Source organism: Elaeis guineensis, chromosome 1 (genome assembly GCF_000442705.2).
Source record: "Elaeis guineensis isolate ETL-2024a chromosome 1, EG11, whole genome shotgun sequence".
Taxonomy (NCBI): domain Eukaryota; kingdom Viridiplantae; phylum Streptophyta; class Magnoliopsida; order Arecales; family Arecaceae; genus Elaeis; species Elaeis guineensis.
Window position 1 is genome coordinate 66892691 of NC_025993.2, and position 22855 is coordinate 66915545.

General features: G+C 37.5%; 1 protein-coding gene across 3 annotated transcripts in view; it reads right to left on the bottom strand.

The window, feature by feature from the left end:
- LOC105034974 (rhodanese-like/PpiC domain-containing protein 12, chloroplastic) overlaps window positions 1-22855 on the bottom strand; it is a 41028-nt gene that overhangs the window by 12819 nt on the left and 5354 nt on the right. For all 3 annotated transcript variants that reach the window (XM_019847162.2, XM_073254422.1, XM_010910341.2), the window contains exon 3: window positions 14711-14802. In XM_019847162.2, coding sequence (XP_019702721.1) covers window positions 14711-14802 — 92 coding nt within the window. The remainder of the gene's footprint in view (window positions 1-14710; window positions 14803-22855) is intronic.

A 22855-nucleotide genomic window follows, 5' to 3' on the forward strand; every position in this document is an offset into this window, starting at 1 on the left:
ATATCTTAAATAAAATACCTTCGAAATCTGTTTCTAGCAATCCATATGAAATATGGAAAGAAAAAAGATCCAATCTTAAGCATCTTAAGATTTGGGGTTGCCCAGCTTATATGAAAAATATTAATAGACATAAGCTGGATGCTAGATCAGAAAGATGCAGGTTTGTAGGTTATCCTAAGGAGAGTATGGAATACTACTTTTATAATCCTACTCAACAAAAGGTGTTTGTTTGTAGGCATGCCGTTTTCTTGAAGAAAGTTTGTCCAAGAAAGAGACAGTGGGAGGTCTGTTGAACTTGAAGAAGTTCAAAACCTACAATTTATCCAAAACTTACCAAATGGTTCGCAACCAGATGTGTCCATTGAGGCACAGCCACTACACACCTCTCCGAAGGTCGAGTAAAGTGCGTAATGTACCACTCAGATATGGATTTGTCATTGAGAATAACAACACAACCTACATCATTGAGAATGATGATCCCACGACCTATTCGAAAGCTGTCATAAGTAGTAACTCTGACAAGTGGCTCAATACCATGAAATCCGAAATGGACTCCATGTATGTCAACCAAATATGGATTTTGGTTGATGCACCTGAGAGGTGACCTTAATAGGCTGCAAATGGGTCTTCAAAAAGAAGATTCAAGCAGATGGCCAGGTAGAGACCTATAAGGCCAGGCTTGTGGCAAAAAGTTTCAAGCAAAAACAAGGTGTTGATTATAAAGAAATCTTTTCGCCGGTAGCCATGCTCAAGTCTATTCGGATAATGCTTGCTATTGCAGCATACCATGACTATGAGATCTGGCAGATGGACGTCAAGACTATCTTCCTCAATGAAAACCTTGAGGAAGAAGTCTATATGACTGAGCCAGAGAGATTTATCTCAAATAGGAGAGCAAATCAAGTATGCAAGCTGAATAGATCCATTTATGGATTGAAACAAGCATCGAGGAGCTGGAACATCCATTTTGATGAGACAGTCAAATCGTTTGGCTTTATCAAAAATATAGATGAACCTTGTGTGTACAAAAAGACTAGTAGGAGTACTATTGTCTTCTTGATCTTGTATGTGGATGGCATACTGCTCATTGGAAATGATGTCCCAATGTTGCAATCGGTCAAGACTTGGCTATCACAAAAGTTTTCTATGAAAGACTTGGGTGAGGCATCCTATATACTTGGTATAAAGATCTATAGAGATAGATCAAAAAGGATGCTTGGCTTGTCTCTGTCTAGGTATATTGGTCTGGTGTTGAAGAGGTTCAACATGGAGGAAAGTAAAAGAGATTACTTGCCCATAGGTCATGACATACAACTTTCTAAGAAGATGTCTCCTAAGACATCTGAATAGAGAAACAGAATGAGTTCTATTCCTTATGCTTCGGCTGTAGGATCGATAATGTATGCTATGTTATGTACCAGACCTGATGTGGCTTATGCCTTGGGCATTGTAAGCAGATTTCAGGCTGATCTCGGAGAGAATCATTGAAAAACTGTGAAAAACATACTCAAGTACTTGAGAAGGACTAGAGATGTTTTTTTGATATATAGTGGATCTGATTTAAAACTGAAAGATTATATCGATTCTAGTTTCCAATCTGATCCGAATGATAGCAAATCTATATCTGGGTATGTGTTCACTCTATATGGTGATACAGTAAGTTGAAAAAGTTCCAAACAGCAAACGATTGCTGACTCGATCACTGAGGCTAAGTATATTGCTGCAAGTGAGGCTGCTAAGGAGACCGTCTGGATGAAGAAATTCATCACAGAGTTGGATGTGATTCTAGGGATTAAACAACCAGTGCTCCTTTATTGTGATAATACTAAGACAGTTGCTCAAGCTAAAAAACCAAAATCTCATCATAAATCCAAGCACATCCTAAGACGGTTCCACCTCGTTCGAAAAATTATCGAAAGACGCGATGTGATCATGGAGCGAGTTGACACCAAGAACAATATAGCGGACTCATTCACTAAGGCCTTGTCAATGCAGCAATTTGACCGCCATCTTGATAGCATGGGTATCAAGTATAGGAGCGATTGGCTTTAAGTGTAAGTGGGAGATTGAAAGAATAATGCCCTACAAGCCAATCGCATATGGGATGCGATAGGATGTTTATTGTAATTTATCTTCCAGTCTCATATAATTGATATTTATTATTAATAAAATAAGATATTTTTTTATTATATGCTGCATCTTATTTATTTTAAGATTATAATGAATCCCATGGGTCTGGACAATGATTTTAAGACTGTGATGAGATCACGTCAGTGAGATCTAATTCTTTGGTAGCCTTAACCTAAAACATTCCTAGTCGTTGGTACATTGAATCGGAGATTAATGATACCGATAAGACTGACATGTCCTATGTATGATCAGAAATGAGGGTGGTTGATCTCACAACCACTTGTGTGGGAACACTAATACAAGGATATGGGTGTTCATTAGAGAATACTGAATTGACCTGCGAGAGAATATCAGATGGAGTCTTATTTACATGTCAACTGATAATTCTCTAGTGAGAGTTGTGTATGTGATCTTTAGACCTGAGGTCACCATGGTACCTTATGTACTTGGATCCATGTTTTGGTTCACTACCTAACTTGGTTCTCTGATCCTTGTGTGCGGTGTTCTGGATATGGTGAAAAATGCATGGAGGTTGTGAGTGATCAATAAAGGATCAGTCACTCCTAATAAGGAGAGCGAACATCCTATGTGATCTCATAGATCGTTGATTCAAAAATCTTTGGCCAAAGCAGGATGATAATTAGAAAAAGATTTCTAATGTATCATCAACTAAATCATCTTCTGATCGAGATACATAATGATAAGTGATTGGGTTTGACATATTTCCATGCCCACAGCTCATCTGGGATGTTGTTTGACTGAAAGATTGAATTACCCGAAAACTTGCCACTGAAGGATATTTTGGTAATTTTCCACCAAAATTTCAAATCTTCCGGATAGTCATGACACGTTGCTAGACGTCAATCTTGACTTGTAGATTCGTCAGAATTAAAAGAGTTTAATTATGGAGTCAATTTGAAAGAGTCCAAGTTGATTGAAACACTTCGAGTGACCTAATCTCATCGGATTAGGGTTACGTCGAAAGTCTTGATCACTGCTGGCTAGATTTGAAACCCAATGGGTCACACACTTTGGGATTTGGTCTTGGTCTGATCTAATTAGAGTTTAATATAAATTCTATGGGTTAATTTGATATGCTAGCACATTGTATTAACTCAAGTTTCTAAATTGATTTAGATCAAAGTGTTTGAGCTAACCTAGATCAGTTGGCTTTGACCTAATTGGGTCAATTTGGATTGGATTCTTATCCAACTTGAAAGAGTTTCAAATGGAGTCTTCTACACCCACAAAAACCCACAACAAAAATAAATGCCGCCCCCTTTATTTTAGGCATGTGAAAGGAAGTCCTTAACGAGGACTCTTAATTTTCTACGCGTTATCTTAAATTTCCGACCAGAAATCCTATGTCTTGATGCCAAAATTCATTGAATTTTTTATGGCACATAGAAGACTAAGAGTCCTTCTGCTCCAAGTAATTGGATCGTCAAAAATTCACTCGACGAATTTATTTGATGCATGGGAAGTTGGAGCGCCAAAGGTTGGCGGCCCTTCATCCCATGAGACGTCCCCTAGTCCCCTATTTATAGGGGACGCCCCACATGGCTTCTTGCAGTGATTTTTGGCTGAAACCAAGAAGGTCGTGGTAAATATAGAAAAAATTTTGAAAAAATTCTGAGAAAAAAAAGAGAATTTTGAGTGACAAAAGTTGCTACAAGGATGGTGAGATTTTCAGCAAGTGTTGCTAGAGTGTCCTAGGCAAGGTATGCTGAACCAGTACCGCCGATTGTATCGACCGACCGACGATATAGTTCGGTACGATTTCGTACCATACCGAACCGACGAAGGCAAGCGGACCCGAACCGAAAGAAAAAAAGAGAAATAGAGAGAGAGAAAGAGGAAGAAAAAAAAAGAGGGAGGGGAAGGAGCCGGTGGGGCCGCCGGACGGCCTCCGACTAGCCGTCGTGGTCACCTGAGGGCGCAGTCCATGCATGCGGTGTCATGAGCATGAAACAAGAGCGCCATCCCTACTTCACAAATTTCTTTAAAAAATCTAGTTTCAAGTGAAGCCGGCAAATAGTTTGCCGGCTTCACGATTTTTATATTTTTTTTAAAAATTCCGTAAGTCGGCAATTAAGTTGCCGACTTTAAAAGTTTAAAACCAAAAAAAATAAAAAATCAAAACAGACGGTCGTCTATTTCGAAAAAAAGGGGCGAAGCCGCGGAGGGGCTCCGCCCGCTCGACTGCCCTCAGGCCATCGGCGTCGGCTCGCCGGCCACCGGGGCCCTCGCAATGGAGGCGCCATCCGTCCGGTAGATCCCTCACCCCCCTCCAAGCACTCTTTCTCTCTCTTTCTCGCTCTTTTGAAAGCCCTATTAGGTGATACGGGGCTCGGAAGCCCTCCGGGGGTCGCAGCCGGCCACTGCCGGCCTCCGACGGCTCCCACCTCCCTCCCTCTCCTCCTCTCTCTCTCTTTCTCACTTTTTCTCTTTTTTCTTTCCGTACCGCCTGTGTACCGAATTTACCGGCCGAATCGTGCCGGTTCCCTGCCGGTCCGGTACGATACGGGATGTATCGACCGATTCGACACGGTATGAAAAATCTTGATCCTAGGATTTGATTTTTTCATATGTTGGAGCCAAAAATTAAATCCTAGATTGTGTGACATCTGAAGAGTGTCTTCTTGGTATAGTTCTGGTGGCGAGATCGAAAGCAACTGAACTTTGGTGCGATTGTGACGCAAGTTCAAAGCTGGCTATTCTTGAGAAGACAAGGCTGCGACAGTGCACCGGTTGGGAAGGACTTTGGCCAACTTCCGTGTGGATCACCGTTGGAGGACTTCTACTTTGAGGTCTTGTGGAAAACACCAATGTGCCACTTTTTCATATTGATTAAAGTATAATTTTCTATCTTTTGCATGCTTGAATTTGCTTTAATCGTGATCGACAAAATGATTCTAGGATTTTGGGTTCGGCTCGATAGTTTTATTTGATAAAACTATTAATTTGTATGATTTTAAAATTTTAAAAATTACTTTCCGCGGCGTGTCCGGAACCCAACAATGGGATAGCAAGACATCCCGTTTCATAGAGATACTGGAACACCTCCATCCCACGGGATTTAAAATCTTGGTTTTTCTTATTCTTTTCAAACTCTGCAGCTACCTAGATGTCCCTAGTTTCGTAAGGGTTCCCAGATCCATAAATACCACACCTTGTACAATTTTTGAGCAATGAAAATTTAATAAAGCTTCTCTTTTCTTGAGTGAACATATTGTGTTTCTCTTTCATGGTGGATTCTACGCAACCCTGGTGGATTATAGAGAAAGATGATGCAGCTAGTTGGTGGAGTCCTTGGTGACAACAAGGTCCACTTGGTAGTGAGGCAAAATGCTACCAATTAAGCTTTTCCTTTAGTTTTAGTTTAGCAACTAGATCTCTTTGCCTTTAGTTGTTAATTGATAATTGCTATCAAATTCTAGGTTCTAAATTTAATTCCTTGCATCAATCACTTGCTTAGTCTTCTGCCTAGTAACTCCGAAGCCTGTGATCGGCCCTCCAGCCTATGCCATTGCAAGAACCATAATGTCTGAATAGAAGTTAATAAGAACCTAGCACATCAAAACCAGCAAGTATTTCGTGGCAGTTATTAAATCCTCATAGAAATACAAACTGAAAATCAGATTATAATATATATGGCACTGGCAGTGATCAATTAACAAAGAATGATATAAAGATCAAAATTAGTAAAGAATGGAGAGACAACAAGAAAAAGAAGAAGAAATACAAGAGATAGGGAAGGGAAATCAACCGAACCAGGCTTCAAAGAAGTTCCTTTGTTCTTCAAAATTCTCTCCAAACATTACTATTTGACACCCAAAAGAAGGCCACATATAAGGCTAAGTAGATTTCTAATTCTAACCTTTCCTACTTCAAATTAGGGCTCGCTTACTTCAGCAAACAATATCTAATAAACTCCCATTAACCTACTGACTAAAACTTTTAGGATCCCTAACTATGCACAAGACTGTAGTGAAAAATGTTCACACTAAATTACCATGTGAACAGTAACACTCTGAACTAAGATCAAAACTGATGTGAAAACAACATGATAAGAAAATAAACCAGAAGACTAATCAGTTAAAAACACATTGGGGTCCTCTTGCTTCATAGATGCTCCTTGCAGTGCCCTAAGATGCCTTGATTGTGATGTAGCCTGCTAATTTCAGACGTCATGGGTCCAAACAGCAATGTGATTGCTTTCGGAGCTGATTTTTTTAGCTGTTGCACACTTGGACCCTCCCTTAAACCTTAGAAGCTGATCTTCAATGATCATTGCATCAGAGTCAGGTCACAATTTGCCACTCCTCTATCTTACAGCATTCAAGCAATTGATGGTGAACTATATTTTATCAGCTGAAATGTTTGTTAATTACCATATTGCTCTTGTTTTATAGATTGGAATTAAACCTCTGGTCCTTGAATTTAATTAAACTCTTAGCCAGTTAGTATAATAATTGGTTTCTGCTGAAACTTAAGCATTAGTTACAATAGTTAGTCTGCAAGTGAATCCTTGACCAACGGATATGATCGTCGGTTATCAAATGTTTTCAAGTGTATTCCAGCATTTTGAGATCAATTAACCAAAAAATTACTTATTTCTTTTAACCCCAATGAGGCATCCTTTTGTTGTAATTGTTTGACTTTCATTGAGCATAATCAGTATTCAGGATCAGAGCTTAAAAATTAATCGAACATAGCCAAAGTATATGGAATATAAATTTAATAAAAACAGAAATAAAGATATAATATCAATTAAGATTGATGGATAAGAGATACTACAATGTGACCAACATCCTTATTTAGGTCCCATTATATAAATAATGAAAAGATAGATGAAGATATATGTAACAGAACTAAAGCAAGTTGAATGAAGTGGTGACGTGCATCTGGAATATTATGTGACAGGCACATATCTTGGAGACTTAAGAAAAGAAAAATTTGAACAATAGGAAGACATGACTTAGAGTGCAGCACAATAAAGAAGTATAAAAGATAAATTGAGTTGACAAAAAAGAGAATGTTAAAATTGATGCATGGTAAAACTAAGAAGGATAGATTAAAAAATGAAAATATTAGAGTTGTAGAAGTTGCATAAGCTTAGGATAAAGTGATAGATAATCGATCGAGATAGTATGGAAATATATAGCAAAGATCTGAGGAGGCTAGTTCGTGAAAAGGATGGCCTAAGTTAACATGGATGGTAATTATGACGAAGGATGAGGTGAAACATGCGATAACATTAGAAATGGCCCCAGATAAAAATATTTGCAAATGAGAATGCATAAAGCCAACCGCAAATAATTGAGAAAAGGCTAGATGGCTATGATTAGTGGTTGCTATCTCCATTGAACTATTTGCATCTTTATAGCCAAGGTATGTCGTGTCGGAATCGGACCCCATGTCGATCAACCAGTGGTATAGTTCAGTACATCCCCGCACCATTCCGCATCAAGCCCAAACTGATACGGCAAAAATCATGGCAAAAATGGAGAATCGGAGGAAGAGAGAGAGAGAGGGGAGAGAAGGAGAGGGAGAGAAGGAGAGGGAGATGGCGGAGACGCTGGTGGTGGCCGCCAGAGGATGGCCCTCGAATGACTAGAGGAGCAGGGAAGTCTGAACCAAGAAAGAAAAAGAGAGAGAAGAGTGGAGAGGGAGGGAAGGAGAAGGAGAGGGCAGGGTGGCTGGCAATGGCCGCTGGAGGGCGGCAAATGCCCTTAAATAACCGGAGAAATGGGGAAGTACGAATTGAGAGGAAAGGAGAGAGAGAGAGAGAGAGAGAAAGAAAGAGAAAGGGAGGGAGAAGAAGGGAAGGAGAAAGATGTTAGATGTTTGTCCGAATGCCAATAAATGTGACATCCTTTTTGGACAACTTTATGTACTTTCATTTAATTAATAAAAGGGCAAGTTTGCATAAATTTCGTATTGTTCCATGTCAATGTATATGAATAGTTCCATAGAATCAATGTTAAGAAAACATATTCTTAAATAAGTTAAGAATATGAGATATGTATTTCTTAGTACATGGTTCTTAAAATGCTTGTAGTCATAGGATTATTAAATGGACAACAATAATCTAGTAAGACAATATATTACATGGTGTTCATGCTATAAAATTGGAGCGATGAATCTCATCTTACTTGTATGAGACACTAATGCAACTATGTAGGTGCTTGTTAAGGAACAAGTTCACTAAGCATGACCCAATTATAGAATTGTCACATGAAGTTTTCTCGCTTGTCCATGACATATCTATTATTACAATTGTGTAAATAATCTTTAGACCTGAGGCACCATGGTTATCTTGTGTATGGATTATTATAGTTTGACTATGTAATAACATCATGTCCTAAATAAGGGATTTAAGAAATACATATGTTGGCTACAGTGAGTCATGCACGGAGATATGTAAGTGTGCAATATGGGATGTATCACTGTCAAGTAAAGAGAGAATCTCCTATGCATCTAATGGACTTGACCTAAAGAATCTTTGGCCAAAATGGAATGGTATTTGGAAGTAAATCCAAGGGTAACCATTAGAAGTCATGATTTATTAGTGGGTTTGACAAAATCTCATGGCATTCATTCAATCAAAACATTGTGTGATAAAAGAATTTGATTACATGGTATTGTAATACAAAGGTTCAATTTGATCCAATTCATCCCGATTTGGGTTACCATGATATATTTCTAGATGTCACTCATGGATAGTAGAAACCTTATGAATAATCATGAAACATTATTTATTAAGGAAGAATTAAAAAGAGTTTTAATTCAAGACAACTAGAAATAGTTCTAATTGAGACATTAAAGAGTAAATGTCATTTCTACTACCAAATAATAATAAACCTAATGGGTCATACACAATAGGATCAATGTGGATCAAAGATAAGAGAATATTGGATAATTAGGTCACTAAAATAGTTTAGTCGGCTTAATGATATTAATATGATTAGTATGGGCTTTTTTAATTAAGTATAGACTTAATTAATTAGACTAGGGCTTATTGGGCTTAAGGTCTAATCCAAGATAGGTTATAACACAAGTCCTACATGGGTTAGGATTGGTGCAGCTGATCAAAGCTCTTTAGTAAATCCTAGACACTTTAATAAATCCTAGACAACCTATGTGTCCTATAAATATATAGTTATGGCCAGCCACAAAGAATAATTGCTAGCACCATTATAATGGCCGACCCTGTCTCTTCAAGGATGATTTGAAGGCGTCTTTGATCAAAGGAATTGATTCATGTGAATATCATTAGAGGCCTTACACGTGGGAGGCTAAAAATGATCAAATTCTATCTTGATTTGTTACTTTGAGGTAAAACTCTAAACTACGTTGAAGTTTAAAATTTTTGTACAAGAACATGAATATGATCATGGGGTTGCATGCTTAATATATAATATTAAAATTTTAAATTGCCACTGCCCTTTGCATGCATGTTTACTAACAAAAGAGAGGGTGACGAGGTTGGCAGTGGAGGCCGGAGGGCCGTGGAGGCCTGAATCCTCCTTGCCTTTCGACAACCGATCATGATTTTAAGTTTTTTTACCGACTCACTTCACTTACGTCAGCAACAGATTTGCCCGACTTCACTGTTTATTGGCAAAATGAAAAAAGTTTAACTGAAGTCGACAATGGTGTTGCAACTTCACCCAATGTCCCCAAAAAAAAATGAAACAGAGGCATCCACCCCCGTTTCGATCAGCCGACTCCGACCTCCAATGCCCTCGGCAGGCCTCCAATGCCTCCGATGGGCCTTTAGAGGCTCTATCTCCCTCTCCCCTCTCCTTCCCTCCCCATCTTTCTTCTCCCTCTCCCCTCTCTCTCTCTCTCTCTTCCTTCTCCCTACCCCCTCCTCGCTGGCCCTCTAGCAGGCGCAACAGCCCTCCAACAGCCTCAACCGGTCTTCGAAAGAACTCTTCCTCTCCCTCTCCTTCCCTCCCTCTCTCTCTTTTCCCCTCTTTCCTTCTCCCTCTTGGCGGTGTTCTGAATATCACGCTGGAACTGTACTGATGGGCCATTGATATGGCTCGACACACCCGGAACCATCCGATTTGGGGCGATTTGGTGAACCCTGCGTATGGCTATTTATTAAGCAATATAGCTCACCCACTTATCACATTCTAAAAGGAGAAATCAATCAACTTAGCATACTAGAACATTTTTAGTACTTTAAGTATACAATATATACATTGGATTCAATCCTTTTGGTGTATCATAAGGCAATGTTTGTTTATGTAGATAATTTTTGTAGGATGGGTGAGAATATGGTTGAATGTACTAAGAATGACAAATATAGCTGTACCAAATGAGCCTTCATGTATTATAAGGTAATGTTCTATAGTTGAATGTTGTTATGTTTAAAGCTATAAGTTGTAATACTTAATTTGGATGAGATTTTAGTTTGCTTTATATGAACAAATGATCGCTTATTATTGCAAGTAAATGATTTTGAAGATAAATTACTAATTATTTTCTTCCACAATTGATGATTTAGTTAAACTTAAGCCATTGATTGATCGCAATTCTAGACACAACTATAGATAGCCCCAGGCATCCCTTCATAAGCTCCTTCACTAATCCACATGATGAATCAGATTTAGGGTACTACAAAAAGCCTAATCCAATCCACGTAGCCCTCGACATTACTCCAAAATGCACAAAAATACTCCAAATACCCATGTCAACCTTAGGTCAACTATAGTCAAACGATGCTCAAATCTCATATGATAACCCCATTCAACCATAGCTAACCCTTCTAAATATAGTTCGATCAAGTTTTGCTTTTTCATGCACTAAATGCAATAATTTGAGCCTAAAATATTACCAACTAGGCTATTTGACTAGATCTGACCACATGCTCTCTCACGCCCTTACTTTGTGCTCATAAAATTTCAACCAGTTCTCTCAGCCATTAGCCCCATGTCTCAGCAGCTCAAACTAGGCTAATTGACCATATTTTGGTATTGTTAAAATATGCATCCAGTTTTATGACTCTCAAAATCAAGAAAGGCAGAACCATCTCGAACCACCCTATTCGAGGTGTGCCGAAACGTACTGGTGGCGGACCGAGACGGGTCTAACATTCAAAACAAGACACTAGCAAGGAGGGGAGGGGGAAGAAAGGAGAGGAAAAGAGAGTGGGGAGGGAAGGAGAGGGTGAGAGAGCCTCCAGAGACCCATCAAGGCACTAGAGGGCCGAAGGCGGCCAAATGAAATAAGGGAAACGCCTCTATTTCATCTTCATTTTTTTTGTGATATTAGATAAAGTCAGCAATGCCGTTGCCTTCAGCCAATATCAAAAAAATAAAAAAATCAACTTTTAAGTGAAGTCGGTAACGTTGCTGCGGACTTCACCTGATATCATAGACAAAATAAAAATGAAATAGGGGCATTTGCCCCTTATTTGGATCGGCCACCTCCGGCCCTCCAGTGGCCTTAATAGGCCTCCAGAGGCTCTCTCTCCCTCTTACCTCTCCTTCCCTCCCCCATCTCCTTTTCTCCATTTCCTTCTTCCTCCCCCCTCCTTGCTAGTCTTTCTTCGGCCCTCTAATAGGCCCTCCGACGGCCTCAATGAACCTCCTAAGGCTCTCTCTTCCTCTCCCTCTCTCTCTCCCTCTCCCTCTCTTTTCCTCTTTTCCTTCTCCCTCTGCCTCATTGTGTCAGTTTGAGTCCAATACGAAACGGTACAGGAGCATGTATCGAACCATACAGCCAGCCGATCGGTCTAAGCTCTAGTACCAGTATAGCAAATCTTGCTCAAAAGTGACTCATTAAACCAGCCAAACCACATCACAAACTCTTTAAAATGACCCTTGGGTTGGTTTGTCTTGAAACCAAATTGCAATCCTTCCTAAGCTTAATCCATGTGAGAGCCATGCATTCTATCATCTTTTAGCATTTGGACTCATCAAAGCCCTTCATCTTGAGAAGGTTTTGGCTCTCTTGAGGGTTTTGGCTTTAGGACCCTTTGCTTCCCATTCCCCTTGATCCCTTAGCTTGAAACCCTTTGAGAAACCTTACTACCATGACCAGCACCAGCAAACTTAAAGTTTAGATCTACCAATAAAAAAGCCATACTAACCTAAAACTAGCTTCTCACCATGTGTGCAAAGCCTAGATCTACATATCCATATCCTTAGATCCATGGTTCATGAAGAAGAAAGCAAGAACCCCCAAAAAATCTCAATAGATATGGGACTGCAAGAGGTCCTCTACAAGAAGAGTGGCTGCCTCCACCGAATCCAAGATTTGACACTCCTTTCCCCACTTTTCTTTTGAAATATATGTACTCATTTGTATTATTGCTCCTTAATGAACGCCTATATTTCAATTACATGAGTTGTTCTTGCCGGTAGCATAGTTCCCTTCCATTTTTGCTTTGTTTTTGCTTTATACAACCTTGATATGCCCTTCTCTAGGGTAAGTAGGGGGAAAACCCAATTACCTGGCCCCCAAGTGACCCTCAAGCCAAGGGACCCTCGAGGCTTAGCACATCTAGTTCCTAGGCCATAGAAACACATGGATCTCAATTATTCCCACTTTTTGAATTTGAGTGGTACAAATCGTGAATGCCTATCTAATAAGCATTCACAATCTATTCCATACCTAAAGATGGTGAGTAGGGGCCCCATAATCCAGGGTTGTACTGGATGCGGCTCCTATCCCTAGTAGTACCTTTGGCCTTAGCCTTACCTCCAGTTCCCTTTGGTCATTTTCCAACTCTTCTGAATTAGGTTTTTCTGTTTTTCTTTCAAGTTTAAATAAATAGGTGACGGCTCCAATATGCTTTCTAGCTAATGGATGGCCCCCTCGATGGACATCCACAACAACAGAACTTGACAAAGCCAAGTTTTGGGTTGTGAAACCTGTGGTATTAGAACAATTTGTTATGATTCTAAAGAGCACAAGTTAATCTTATACTAAGGTTAGAATGAAATACCAGTAAATATTGTAGTGAGATATGATGTTTAAAAACTTTTAAGGTTGTTTGTGACTATATGGAAGGATCCAAATTATGGAAGAAAGTTATGGAGCACAAAGAACTAAAAATTAAAACCTAAAATAAAGCAGACAGAGTAGCTCTTTTCTAGGGATATGAATTAAATTGAGGGAATAATAAATCTAGGTATAAAGTCTCTTTTTTAAATCGATCATTTCTGCTTCATCAGTTGTACCATATAGAGGATGAAGAGAGAGACTAGCACATCTCTCTCTATGAGGTAAATAAAGGGAATAAAGTAGAGATGGACCTTTGGAGCATCATAAGAACATCGCATACCATCAAGACTTAAAGTATCATTTCAAGATGGTTGATAACCAATTTCTCCATGAACACATTGGGTACTAAGTAAAGCTATAACACATAAGATGCAAGGTTGATGAGTGCTGAACCTAGGAAAAACAGCTAAAATTTAGTTGTGGTTGGAAAAACATAGGGATAAGTCTGAGATGGTTTGATCATGTCGATCCAAGTTGGTGATAGCCTAAAGAAGTGATTTCACAAAACTGGTTTCTAGAAAAAGGGGAGAATCAAACAAGACTATGATGGAAATATTAATGGAGAATTTAATAAAATACCAATTTGGAAGCCTTGAGCTTGGACAGGAACTATTAGTGGATTGCAGTTCAGAAGTTTAACAAAATAGTTGAGATAAGGCATGCCAACAGCCTTGGGCTTGCACATATCAAGCATTCTTTATCATTTACTAGCTAGTGAAAAATAAACTTGTAATATAGATGCAAATTTGATAGCAGTACCTCTGCTAGATTATTCATTATTTATAGTCTGGAACTTTTGAGGTATATACAACATAGTAGAAAGGACATGAAAAGTTTCATGCTTTTGCGAGTATAGGTCTTCCCATGATGTTTAACCAAATATCCACAATTCACACCATATTATTCACCAGCACACTGCCGAGGAAAAGAAAGGAAAAAATAAACAATTTCCTGAAGAAAGTGACAAATACAAGGCGCCATTCAGAGTCTCCACTCTACAGCTTAAAAATTTATGTAATTGTTTACGAACAGAGACTCTTGATCCCATGAAAGTTGATTTCCTTTGAAGCACATCTGGTTGATGTCAAAAGCAACTAATTAATACATTCATCAAAGATGAGAAGATCTAGAACAGACCAACCAATTAATTTTAAAATGGATTACATAAAAGGCTATTTAATCTATATATGCATAATTCTTGAACATTTTTTGCAGATTCATGGGCGTTATGGCATGGAACTTTCCATATCAACTGGGTTCCAATCATTTGGTTATTATGTTTCTTGGTGCTCTCATCAATACGCAAGCTTATCTGGTTTTTTGTCAATATCAATTATCAACAGTGAAGCATGATCTTGCAAGACTGCTGTGTCTCAAATTTATGTCCCAAGGAAAAGACAAAAAGGTGTACTTGCCAATAGTTCTTGTTGGTTATGACTGATAATCTCACATGTAGATAAAAAGAGCATAAATTAACTGTTACAAAGTCAGATCATTATGATTCTAGTTTGCTATGTAAAACAAAAATAATTTAAATTAGCTAGCTGATGCATACCGTTTGCCCTCTTCGAACCCATCCAAGCATCCCACCATTTTCTTTAGATGGGCATATAGAATACTCCACAGCCAAATCACTTAAATCATCTCCTGAATCAAGCAATATAAAGTTGGAAATCATTTAGTGGGGGGAAAAAACAACCTAACAGAAACATAACTGATAGATGATTGCAATATATCAGTAGCATGTGCAGATGTAGAAGATCACCGATGTAAGGATCAATAGATGAATATTTAAGATATAACAATATGTGCAGCATAGGATTGATTGACCCTGTGACAAAGGCATGAAAACTTCATTGGAAACTGAACTTTTTTTCCAATTATTTCCTCAATAAATGACCAACAACATAGATAGAGATGTATACATCATGTAGAAAAGCTAGAAAGAACTGCGAATGCTTAGTTGGGTCAAGCCTCAAAGATTACATTTTTTAGTGGATGCAGCATACAACCTAGGTAATATAACTTGAGGTAAATTGCTAGCACTCTTTTTGGAAAATTATATTAAGGCTATAACACTTCAAAGTTTTCACTAGAGCAATGTTGATTAGTGTATGACAGAAATCTACCATAAAGATCTATAAATATCAAATATATCGGAGATGTCTCAAACCAGACTTAGTTATTCAGTACAGTCATCACCATTTATTCCAATCTTTTTCCACAAACCACATCACCATTTATTCCAATCTTTTTTCCAGAAAAAACAAAGCCAACAGTTTCTCTTCTTATTAATGCAGTGTAAACAATGTTACTGAAATTCATGCCATTTAAAAAGTGTGGATAATATTTTCACGTTTCATGGTTTACATATTTTTATTTCAAGCACCATCAAGATAATCTAGAGTTCAGTACCTGTCCAAAGATCCAGTCTTTACTCCTTTCTAAATGCACCATTAACTCGGCTTATATGTCAGCACACAATTGACAAATCGGGGGTTTAAAATGCCACTATATCCTTGAAATTGTTCAGATTCTATTTTCTGCTAATCTTTATTTAAGTTGCCCTCCTCGTAGTTTACCATAACAAACACTGTATTTTTTAAGCCACAGAAGGGCTTCTCCTCCTCTTTTTGGGGGAAGTAGACTCCCTTTGAGTACTTTAATATCCTGACTATTCAGTTGTACTTATATGGCTCTCCTCCACTTGTTAACTGTCCAAAGCATCCTGCTTATTTTACTGCATGTGTTTCTATAGTCTTGAAAATAAAGCTTAACTTTTTTCTAGTCTAAAATGATTAAGACTCCGTACATAGCTGTTATTACACTTCCTTTTTCACCATGTTTCCATTCATATAGAAAAGCTAGAAAGAACTGTGAATGCTTAGTTGCATCAAGCCTCAAAAATTACATTTTTTACTGGATGCAGCATACAACCTAGGTAATATAACTTGAAGTAGATTGCTAGCACTTTTTTTGGAAAATAATATTAAGACTAGAACACTTCAAAGCATGCACTAGAACAATGTTGATTAATGTATGACAGAAATCTACCGTAAAGATCTTTAAATATCCAATATATTGGAGATGTCTTTGTAACAACCCAAATTGACCTAGCCAAATTCAAATGGTAGCCCAATAAAGAGGACTACGACTTTTAAAGCATGAAAAAAGAAAAAGAAAAAAAAATAGGAAAATAAGAGTTTTCTTCCTATCCCAAAAGGGATTCAAATCAGAGCCAAAAACCCTAAGCTCCCCTCTACAAATAAGACGCCCCTCCATTCCACAGCCTCCCATCGCCGAAATCCGTCCTCTCTAGGTTTTCTCCCATTTTTCTTTCCTTCTTGTTCTCGATTAGATGGCACTATGCCGACACATTTGTGGCCCAAACACCCCCAAAAGCCAGGTAATCCCTTGAGAAAACCTTCTCTTCGATTCTTTCCAGAACTTTAGACTAAGATTTCCATGATTTACTTGCTGATTTTTAGGAAAAAATTCGGATTACAAAAATACCCTATTTTGGTCGTCCATGTTTATTGGATTTCTGGCACCGTCCGTCGCTGTCAAGCACCCAATCGGGGAGCCATGGCTACGCCTCCATGGGCTGAATCCCCGACCATCTGTTCTGGGCAAGACTCCCTTGGAATCAAGGGGGTGAAGGAGCGAATTCATGAATCCCTATTTTACCTAACCGAAGGAAGAAGCAAAGAGGAAGAAAGAGAAAAAGAAAATGAAAAGAAAAATAAAGAGAGACTTCTCTCTTCCCTCTCTCCTTCTCTCTTTGCTCTCTCCCTATTTTCTTTCTCTACCTTCTCTCCCTTGTTTTCCTCTCTATTAAATTCTTGGACATTAGAAAAAAGGGGGGGTTTTCCCTAGTGACCTAGATTGGCTAATCGGAAATCATGGGAGTTATCACCTAGCCAATCCTTATGGAGATACTAGATTTTAGGAATTTTATTTTTAAGATAATTATGATAAAATTTTGATCAAGATATGATTTTCATATTTGAGGCACAAAGAAGGATTCTCGGGATTAATTGGATCCATAGTTTGGATTTACTTGTGAGGTAAGTAGTGTTTCACATTTACTAAATTTATTTGCAATTTATAAATTAATAAATTGATGAATTTTGAATTATATTAATTCTTGATGTGAATATGATGCAAGGTATTTTGAATATTGAAAATATTCTTTTTTTTGAAATAAATATGATGATGTGTAAATCATAACAAATAATTTCATTTGATTGATTTGATATTTTATGATATTATTGTCGAAACAAGATATGAAACTAGATGATGATATAAATTGTCAACTTAGCTATGTAAAGCACCCCGCCAAATGGGGGTTTAAACGTTGGCAATTGATGTGCCTTAAGAATTTATGTCGCAAGCAGATATGCGACAATGTCGCCAGCAAATTCGCAATAAACCACTAGCAAATTTGCGATTACTAAGGACATATTGCAAGATGACACATAGCTTACCGGAGAATAATATGCGGTGTTAAGACTTTGCTGTAAGATGACACGTAGCTTATCGCAAAATGATACGCGGTGTCATGGCCTTGTCACAGAGAAAATGTGGTTATAACTCATGGTTGATAAGAAAAAATTGAGAACTTGATAAAATTGAGATTATAAACATAAGTTATCTTTGTGATGAATTGAAATTCTATGTACGAATACATGATAATACATTACATTAAGATCTAAATTTTGAATTGACATACTTATTATATTATCTTGATAAATCGATATATATATATATATATATATATATATATATATAATTATTGCTTGATTTATTTTGCTAGAGGTATTCATTGCTTACTGTACTATTTAGCTCACGATGATTTTTTCTTTTTTGTAGATTCAGAAAATTAGCTTGATGCGGAGTGTCATTATGGGAGTGCGATCAGAGATAGAGTTAGCCTATTTTATTTGATTTAGGATATTAGAGTTGATGAAAGACCTTGTTTATTGTTGACTTGTCAAATATTTATTTTGATTTCATTGACATTCAATTTTGATTTCAGTTATTTGAATTAAGATTTGAACATCAAATAATTCAATCTTTATTTTTATTACACTATCTATCTATTTATGATATCATGATGAGATGCCTTGCGTGCTTATGGAAAGAGTTTCCTATAAGTATGCGACAGTTGCCATAACCCCTAGCTCGTGATCTCGGGACAGGCGTGACAACTAATATGGTATCAAAGCATAAGTGGATAGATTATGATACATAGAATTTGACATAGAATGAGTGAGTAATAAGTAGACATTAGGGACATTGGGATGTTAGCTTATGATGATATTGACATGATCTATCCTTGGTAAATTTATAACTTTATTAAGGATATGCTACCATCCCAAATTGATGTAGGTTAACATGCCTCTGCATCGAATGAGAAGGACTACTCAAGGAGCTATTGGAGAGGCATCAAACCTACAAGGTGGCAGCACTCCCCAACAGACTGCTGGCACCCCTCAGCAAGAGGGTGTCTTTGATCTTGCTGGAAATACTCCGATAGTGCACAAAAGCCTAACATAACCCAATTAATGTAGACCCTAATCAAAGTGATGCAGGTGCAGCAGTAGTTGCTTCAACAGCAACAGACACAACAACATGCACAACTACATCAACATCCACCACAACAACATGGATATAGGGAGCATCTGATGCAGCGAAACAACATCGTGGAGTTTAAAAAGCTGGTTCCACCAGCTTTCAGGGAAACCACTGACCCTCTGCAAGCTACAACTGGATTATGGAGATGGAAAAAGCATTTGCTGTTCAGGAGCATCGCGATGATGAAAAGATCCATTATGCAGTCTATCTGTTACAAGACAAGGCTTTCAACTGGTGGTGGATATTAGAACAGAAATATGAACAAGATGGGGTACCACTCATCTAGAAGAGATTTCGAGGCGAATTCTTCGATAAGTATTTTTTTTCGAAATGTGAGAACACAGAAAGAGTAAGAGTTTGTTCAACTGAAATAAGGGAGCACGTCTGTTGCAGAGTATAAAGCTAAATTCACGAAGCTAGCCAAGTTTGTTCCAAGATTGGTTGAAATTAAACAAGATCGAGTACATAAATTTGAAAGAGGGTTGAAGACTGACATCAAAAAACAGATCGTACCTTATGAGTTGACTACTTATGCAATAATTGTAAATAAAGCTTTAATAATTGAAAGAGAGATTAATGAAGCCCATGCTGAGAAGGAACAAAATCAAAAGAAGAGAAACAGATTTCGTGAACCTCAAAGCTGGAACAAGAATAATAAGGATCCAACAAAGAAGTCAACTAATGATAAGGGCCATGAGAGTGTCTTTGACCTTGCTGGAAATACTCCGATAGTGCACAAGAGCCTAACCTAACCCAATTAATGTAGACCCTAATCGGAGTGATGCAGGTGCAACAATAGCTGCTTCAACAGCAACAGACACAACTGCATGCACAACCACATCAGCATCCACCACAACTATATGGATATAGGGAGCATCTGATGCAGCAAAACAACATCACGGAGTTTAAAAAGCTAACTCCACGAGCTTTCAAGGGAACCACTGACCCTCTGCAAGCTGACAACTGAATTATGGAGATGGAGAAGGCATTTACTGTTCAGAAGCACCAAGACAATGTAAAGATCCATTATGCAGTCTATCTGTTACAAGGCGAGGCTTTCAACTGGTGGTGGATATTAGAATAGAAATATGAACAAGATGGGGTACTACTCATCTAGAAGAGATTTCAAGGCGAATTCTTCGATAAGTATCTTTTTCCGAAATGTGAGAACACAGAAAGAGCAAAAGTTTGTTCAACTAAAATAAGAGAGTATGTCTGTTGCAGAGTATAAAGCTAAGTTCACAAAGCTAGCCAACGTTGTTTCAAGATTGGTTGAAATGAAACAAGATCGAGTGCATAAATTTGAAAGAGGGTTGAAGACTGAAATCAAAAAATAGATCATACCTTATGAGTTGACTACTTATGCAACAATTGTAAATAAAGCTTTAATAATTGGAAGAGAGGTTAATGAAGCCCATGTTGAGCAGGAATGAAATCAAAAGAAGAGAAATAGATTTGGTGAACCTCAAGGACGGAATAAGATCAATAAGGGTCTGACAAAGAAGTCAGCTAATGATAAGGGCCGTGAGAGTAAAGCTGGTAAACATTCAAGATGCAGCCGAGATCATGAGTTTTCTAATTGCCCATAAAATACTGAATTTGGTTTTGGCTGTGGTCAGAAGGGTAACAGAATTGTAGATTGTCCTCAAAGAAACAAGAATAGATCCACTCAAACAAAGGATGGAGGTCAAAAATCAAGAGCTCAAGAAAGAATTTATGCACTCACACAACAGGATGCTCAGGCTTCCAATGCTGAGGGACAGACACTATCCATGCGCCGCCATGGGCCGAACCCATGATCATCTATTCTAGACAAGACTCCCTTGGAGTCAGAGAGTGAGGAAGGGAATTCATGAATCCCCTGTTTTGCCTAACCGAAGGAAGAACAAGAGAGGAAGAAAGAGAAAAAGAAAAAGAAAAGAAAAAAAAGAGAGACTTTCTCTCTCTTCCCTCTTCCCTCTCTCCTCTCTTTGCTTTCCCTCCCTATTTTCTCTCTCTTGTTTTCCTCTTAATTAAAGTTCTTGGATCTTAGAAAAAAAAGGGAGGTTTCCCTAATGACCTAGATTGGCCAATCGAAAATCTCAGGCGCTATCACCTAACCAATCCTTGTAGGGATACTGGAATCTAGGAATTTTATTTTTAAAGTAATTATGACAGAATTTTGATCAAGGTATGATTTTCATATATCAGGCCTACAGAAGGATTCTCTAGATTAATTGGATCCATAGTTTGGATTTCCTTATGAGGTAAGTAGTGTTTCACCTTTACTATATTTATTTGGCAATTTATAAATTAATAAATTGATGAATTTTGAATTGTATTAATTCATGATGTGAATATGATGCAAGGTATTTTGAATATTGAAAATATTCTTTTTTTTAAAATAACTATGATGATGTGTGAGTCATAACGAATAATTGATTTGATTGATTTGATATTTTATAATATTATTATTGAAACAAGATATGAAACTGAATGATGATATGAATTGTCAACCTAGCTATGTAAAAAACACCACCAATATGGGTTAATATATTGGCAATTGATTTGTCCTAAAAATTTATGTCGTAAGCGAATATTTGACATGTCGCCAGCAAATTCCCAACAAACCGCCAGCAAATTAGCAGTTCCTAAGGATACGCTACAAGATGACATGCAACTTACCACAAGATGATATGCAAGTAATGACTCTGCCACAGAGAAATTGTGATCATAGCTCATGGTTAATAAAAAGAACTTGAGAATTTGATGAAAGTGAGATTATGAAATAAATTATCTTTGTGATGAATCAAACAGAGGCTTTATTAAGATTTGAATTTTGAATTGACGTACTTATTATGTTATCTTGGTAAATCAATATATATATATATATATATATATATATATATAATTGTTGCCTGATTTATTTAGTTAGAGGTATTCATTGCCTACTTTGTTGTTTAGCTCACGATGAATTTCTTATTTTTTTTACAGATTCAAAAATTAGCTTGACGTGGGGTTTCATTATGGAAATGCGATTATAGATGGAGTTAGCCTACTTTATTTGATTTAGGATTATCAGAGTTGATGAAAGACCTTGTTAATATTGACTTTGTCAAACATTTATTTTGATTTCATTAACATTCAGTTTTGATTTTAGTTATTTGAATTAAGGTTTGAGCATTAATAATTCAATCTTTCTTTTTATTCTGCTGTCTGTTCAAGATATCATGACCTTGCATGCTTATGAGAAAAGTTTTCTATGAGTGTGCGATGATTGCCATGACCCCTAGCTTGTCATCTTGGGACGGAGGCGTGACAAGACTTGGTTATTCAATAGAATCATCACCATTTGGAATCTTTTTTCCAGAATAAAAGGCCAATAGTTACTCTTCTTATTAATGTACTGTCAACAATATTACTGAAATTCATTCCATTTAAGAAATTTAATTATATTTTCAGGATTTGTGCTTTGCATATTTTTAATTTAAGCACCATCAACATAATTTATAGTTTAGTACCTGTCCTAAGATCCAGTTTTTACTCCTTTCTAAATGCACCATTAACTCAGCTTACATGTCAGCACACAAATTGACAAATTGGCAGTTTAAAGTGCCACTATATCCTTGAAATTGTTCACTCTCTATTTTCTGCTAATCTTTATTTGAGTTGCCTTCCTCATAGTTTACCATAACAAACACTATATTTTCTGAGCCACAGCAGGCCTTTCTCCTCCCCTTGTTGGGGCTTTTCACTACTTTAATATTCTGACTATTCAGTTGTATTTATATGGCTCTCCTCCACGTGTTAACTGTCCAAAGCATCCTCCTTATTTTTTTGCATATGTTTCTATAGTCTTGAACATAAAGCTAAATTTTTACTAGTCTAAAATGATTAAGACTCCATACACAGATGTTATTACACTTCTTTTTCACCATGCTTCCATTCATAATTGCTCCTCCTTTCACCATATTGACTTCCTTAGCCTCCCCGATCTCTGTCCATTTCCATTTGTTTGGTAGTCTCTTTTTTGTGTTCACACCCACATTTTGACTCTTTTACAGTTCCTCAGCCTCATATTACT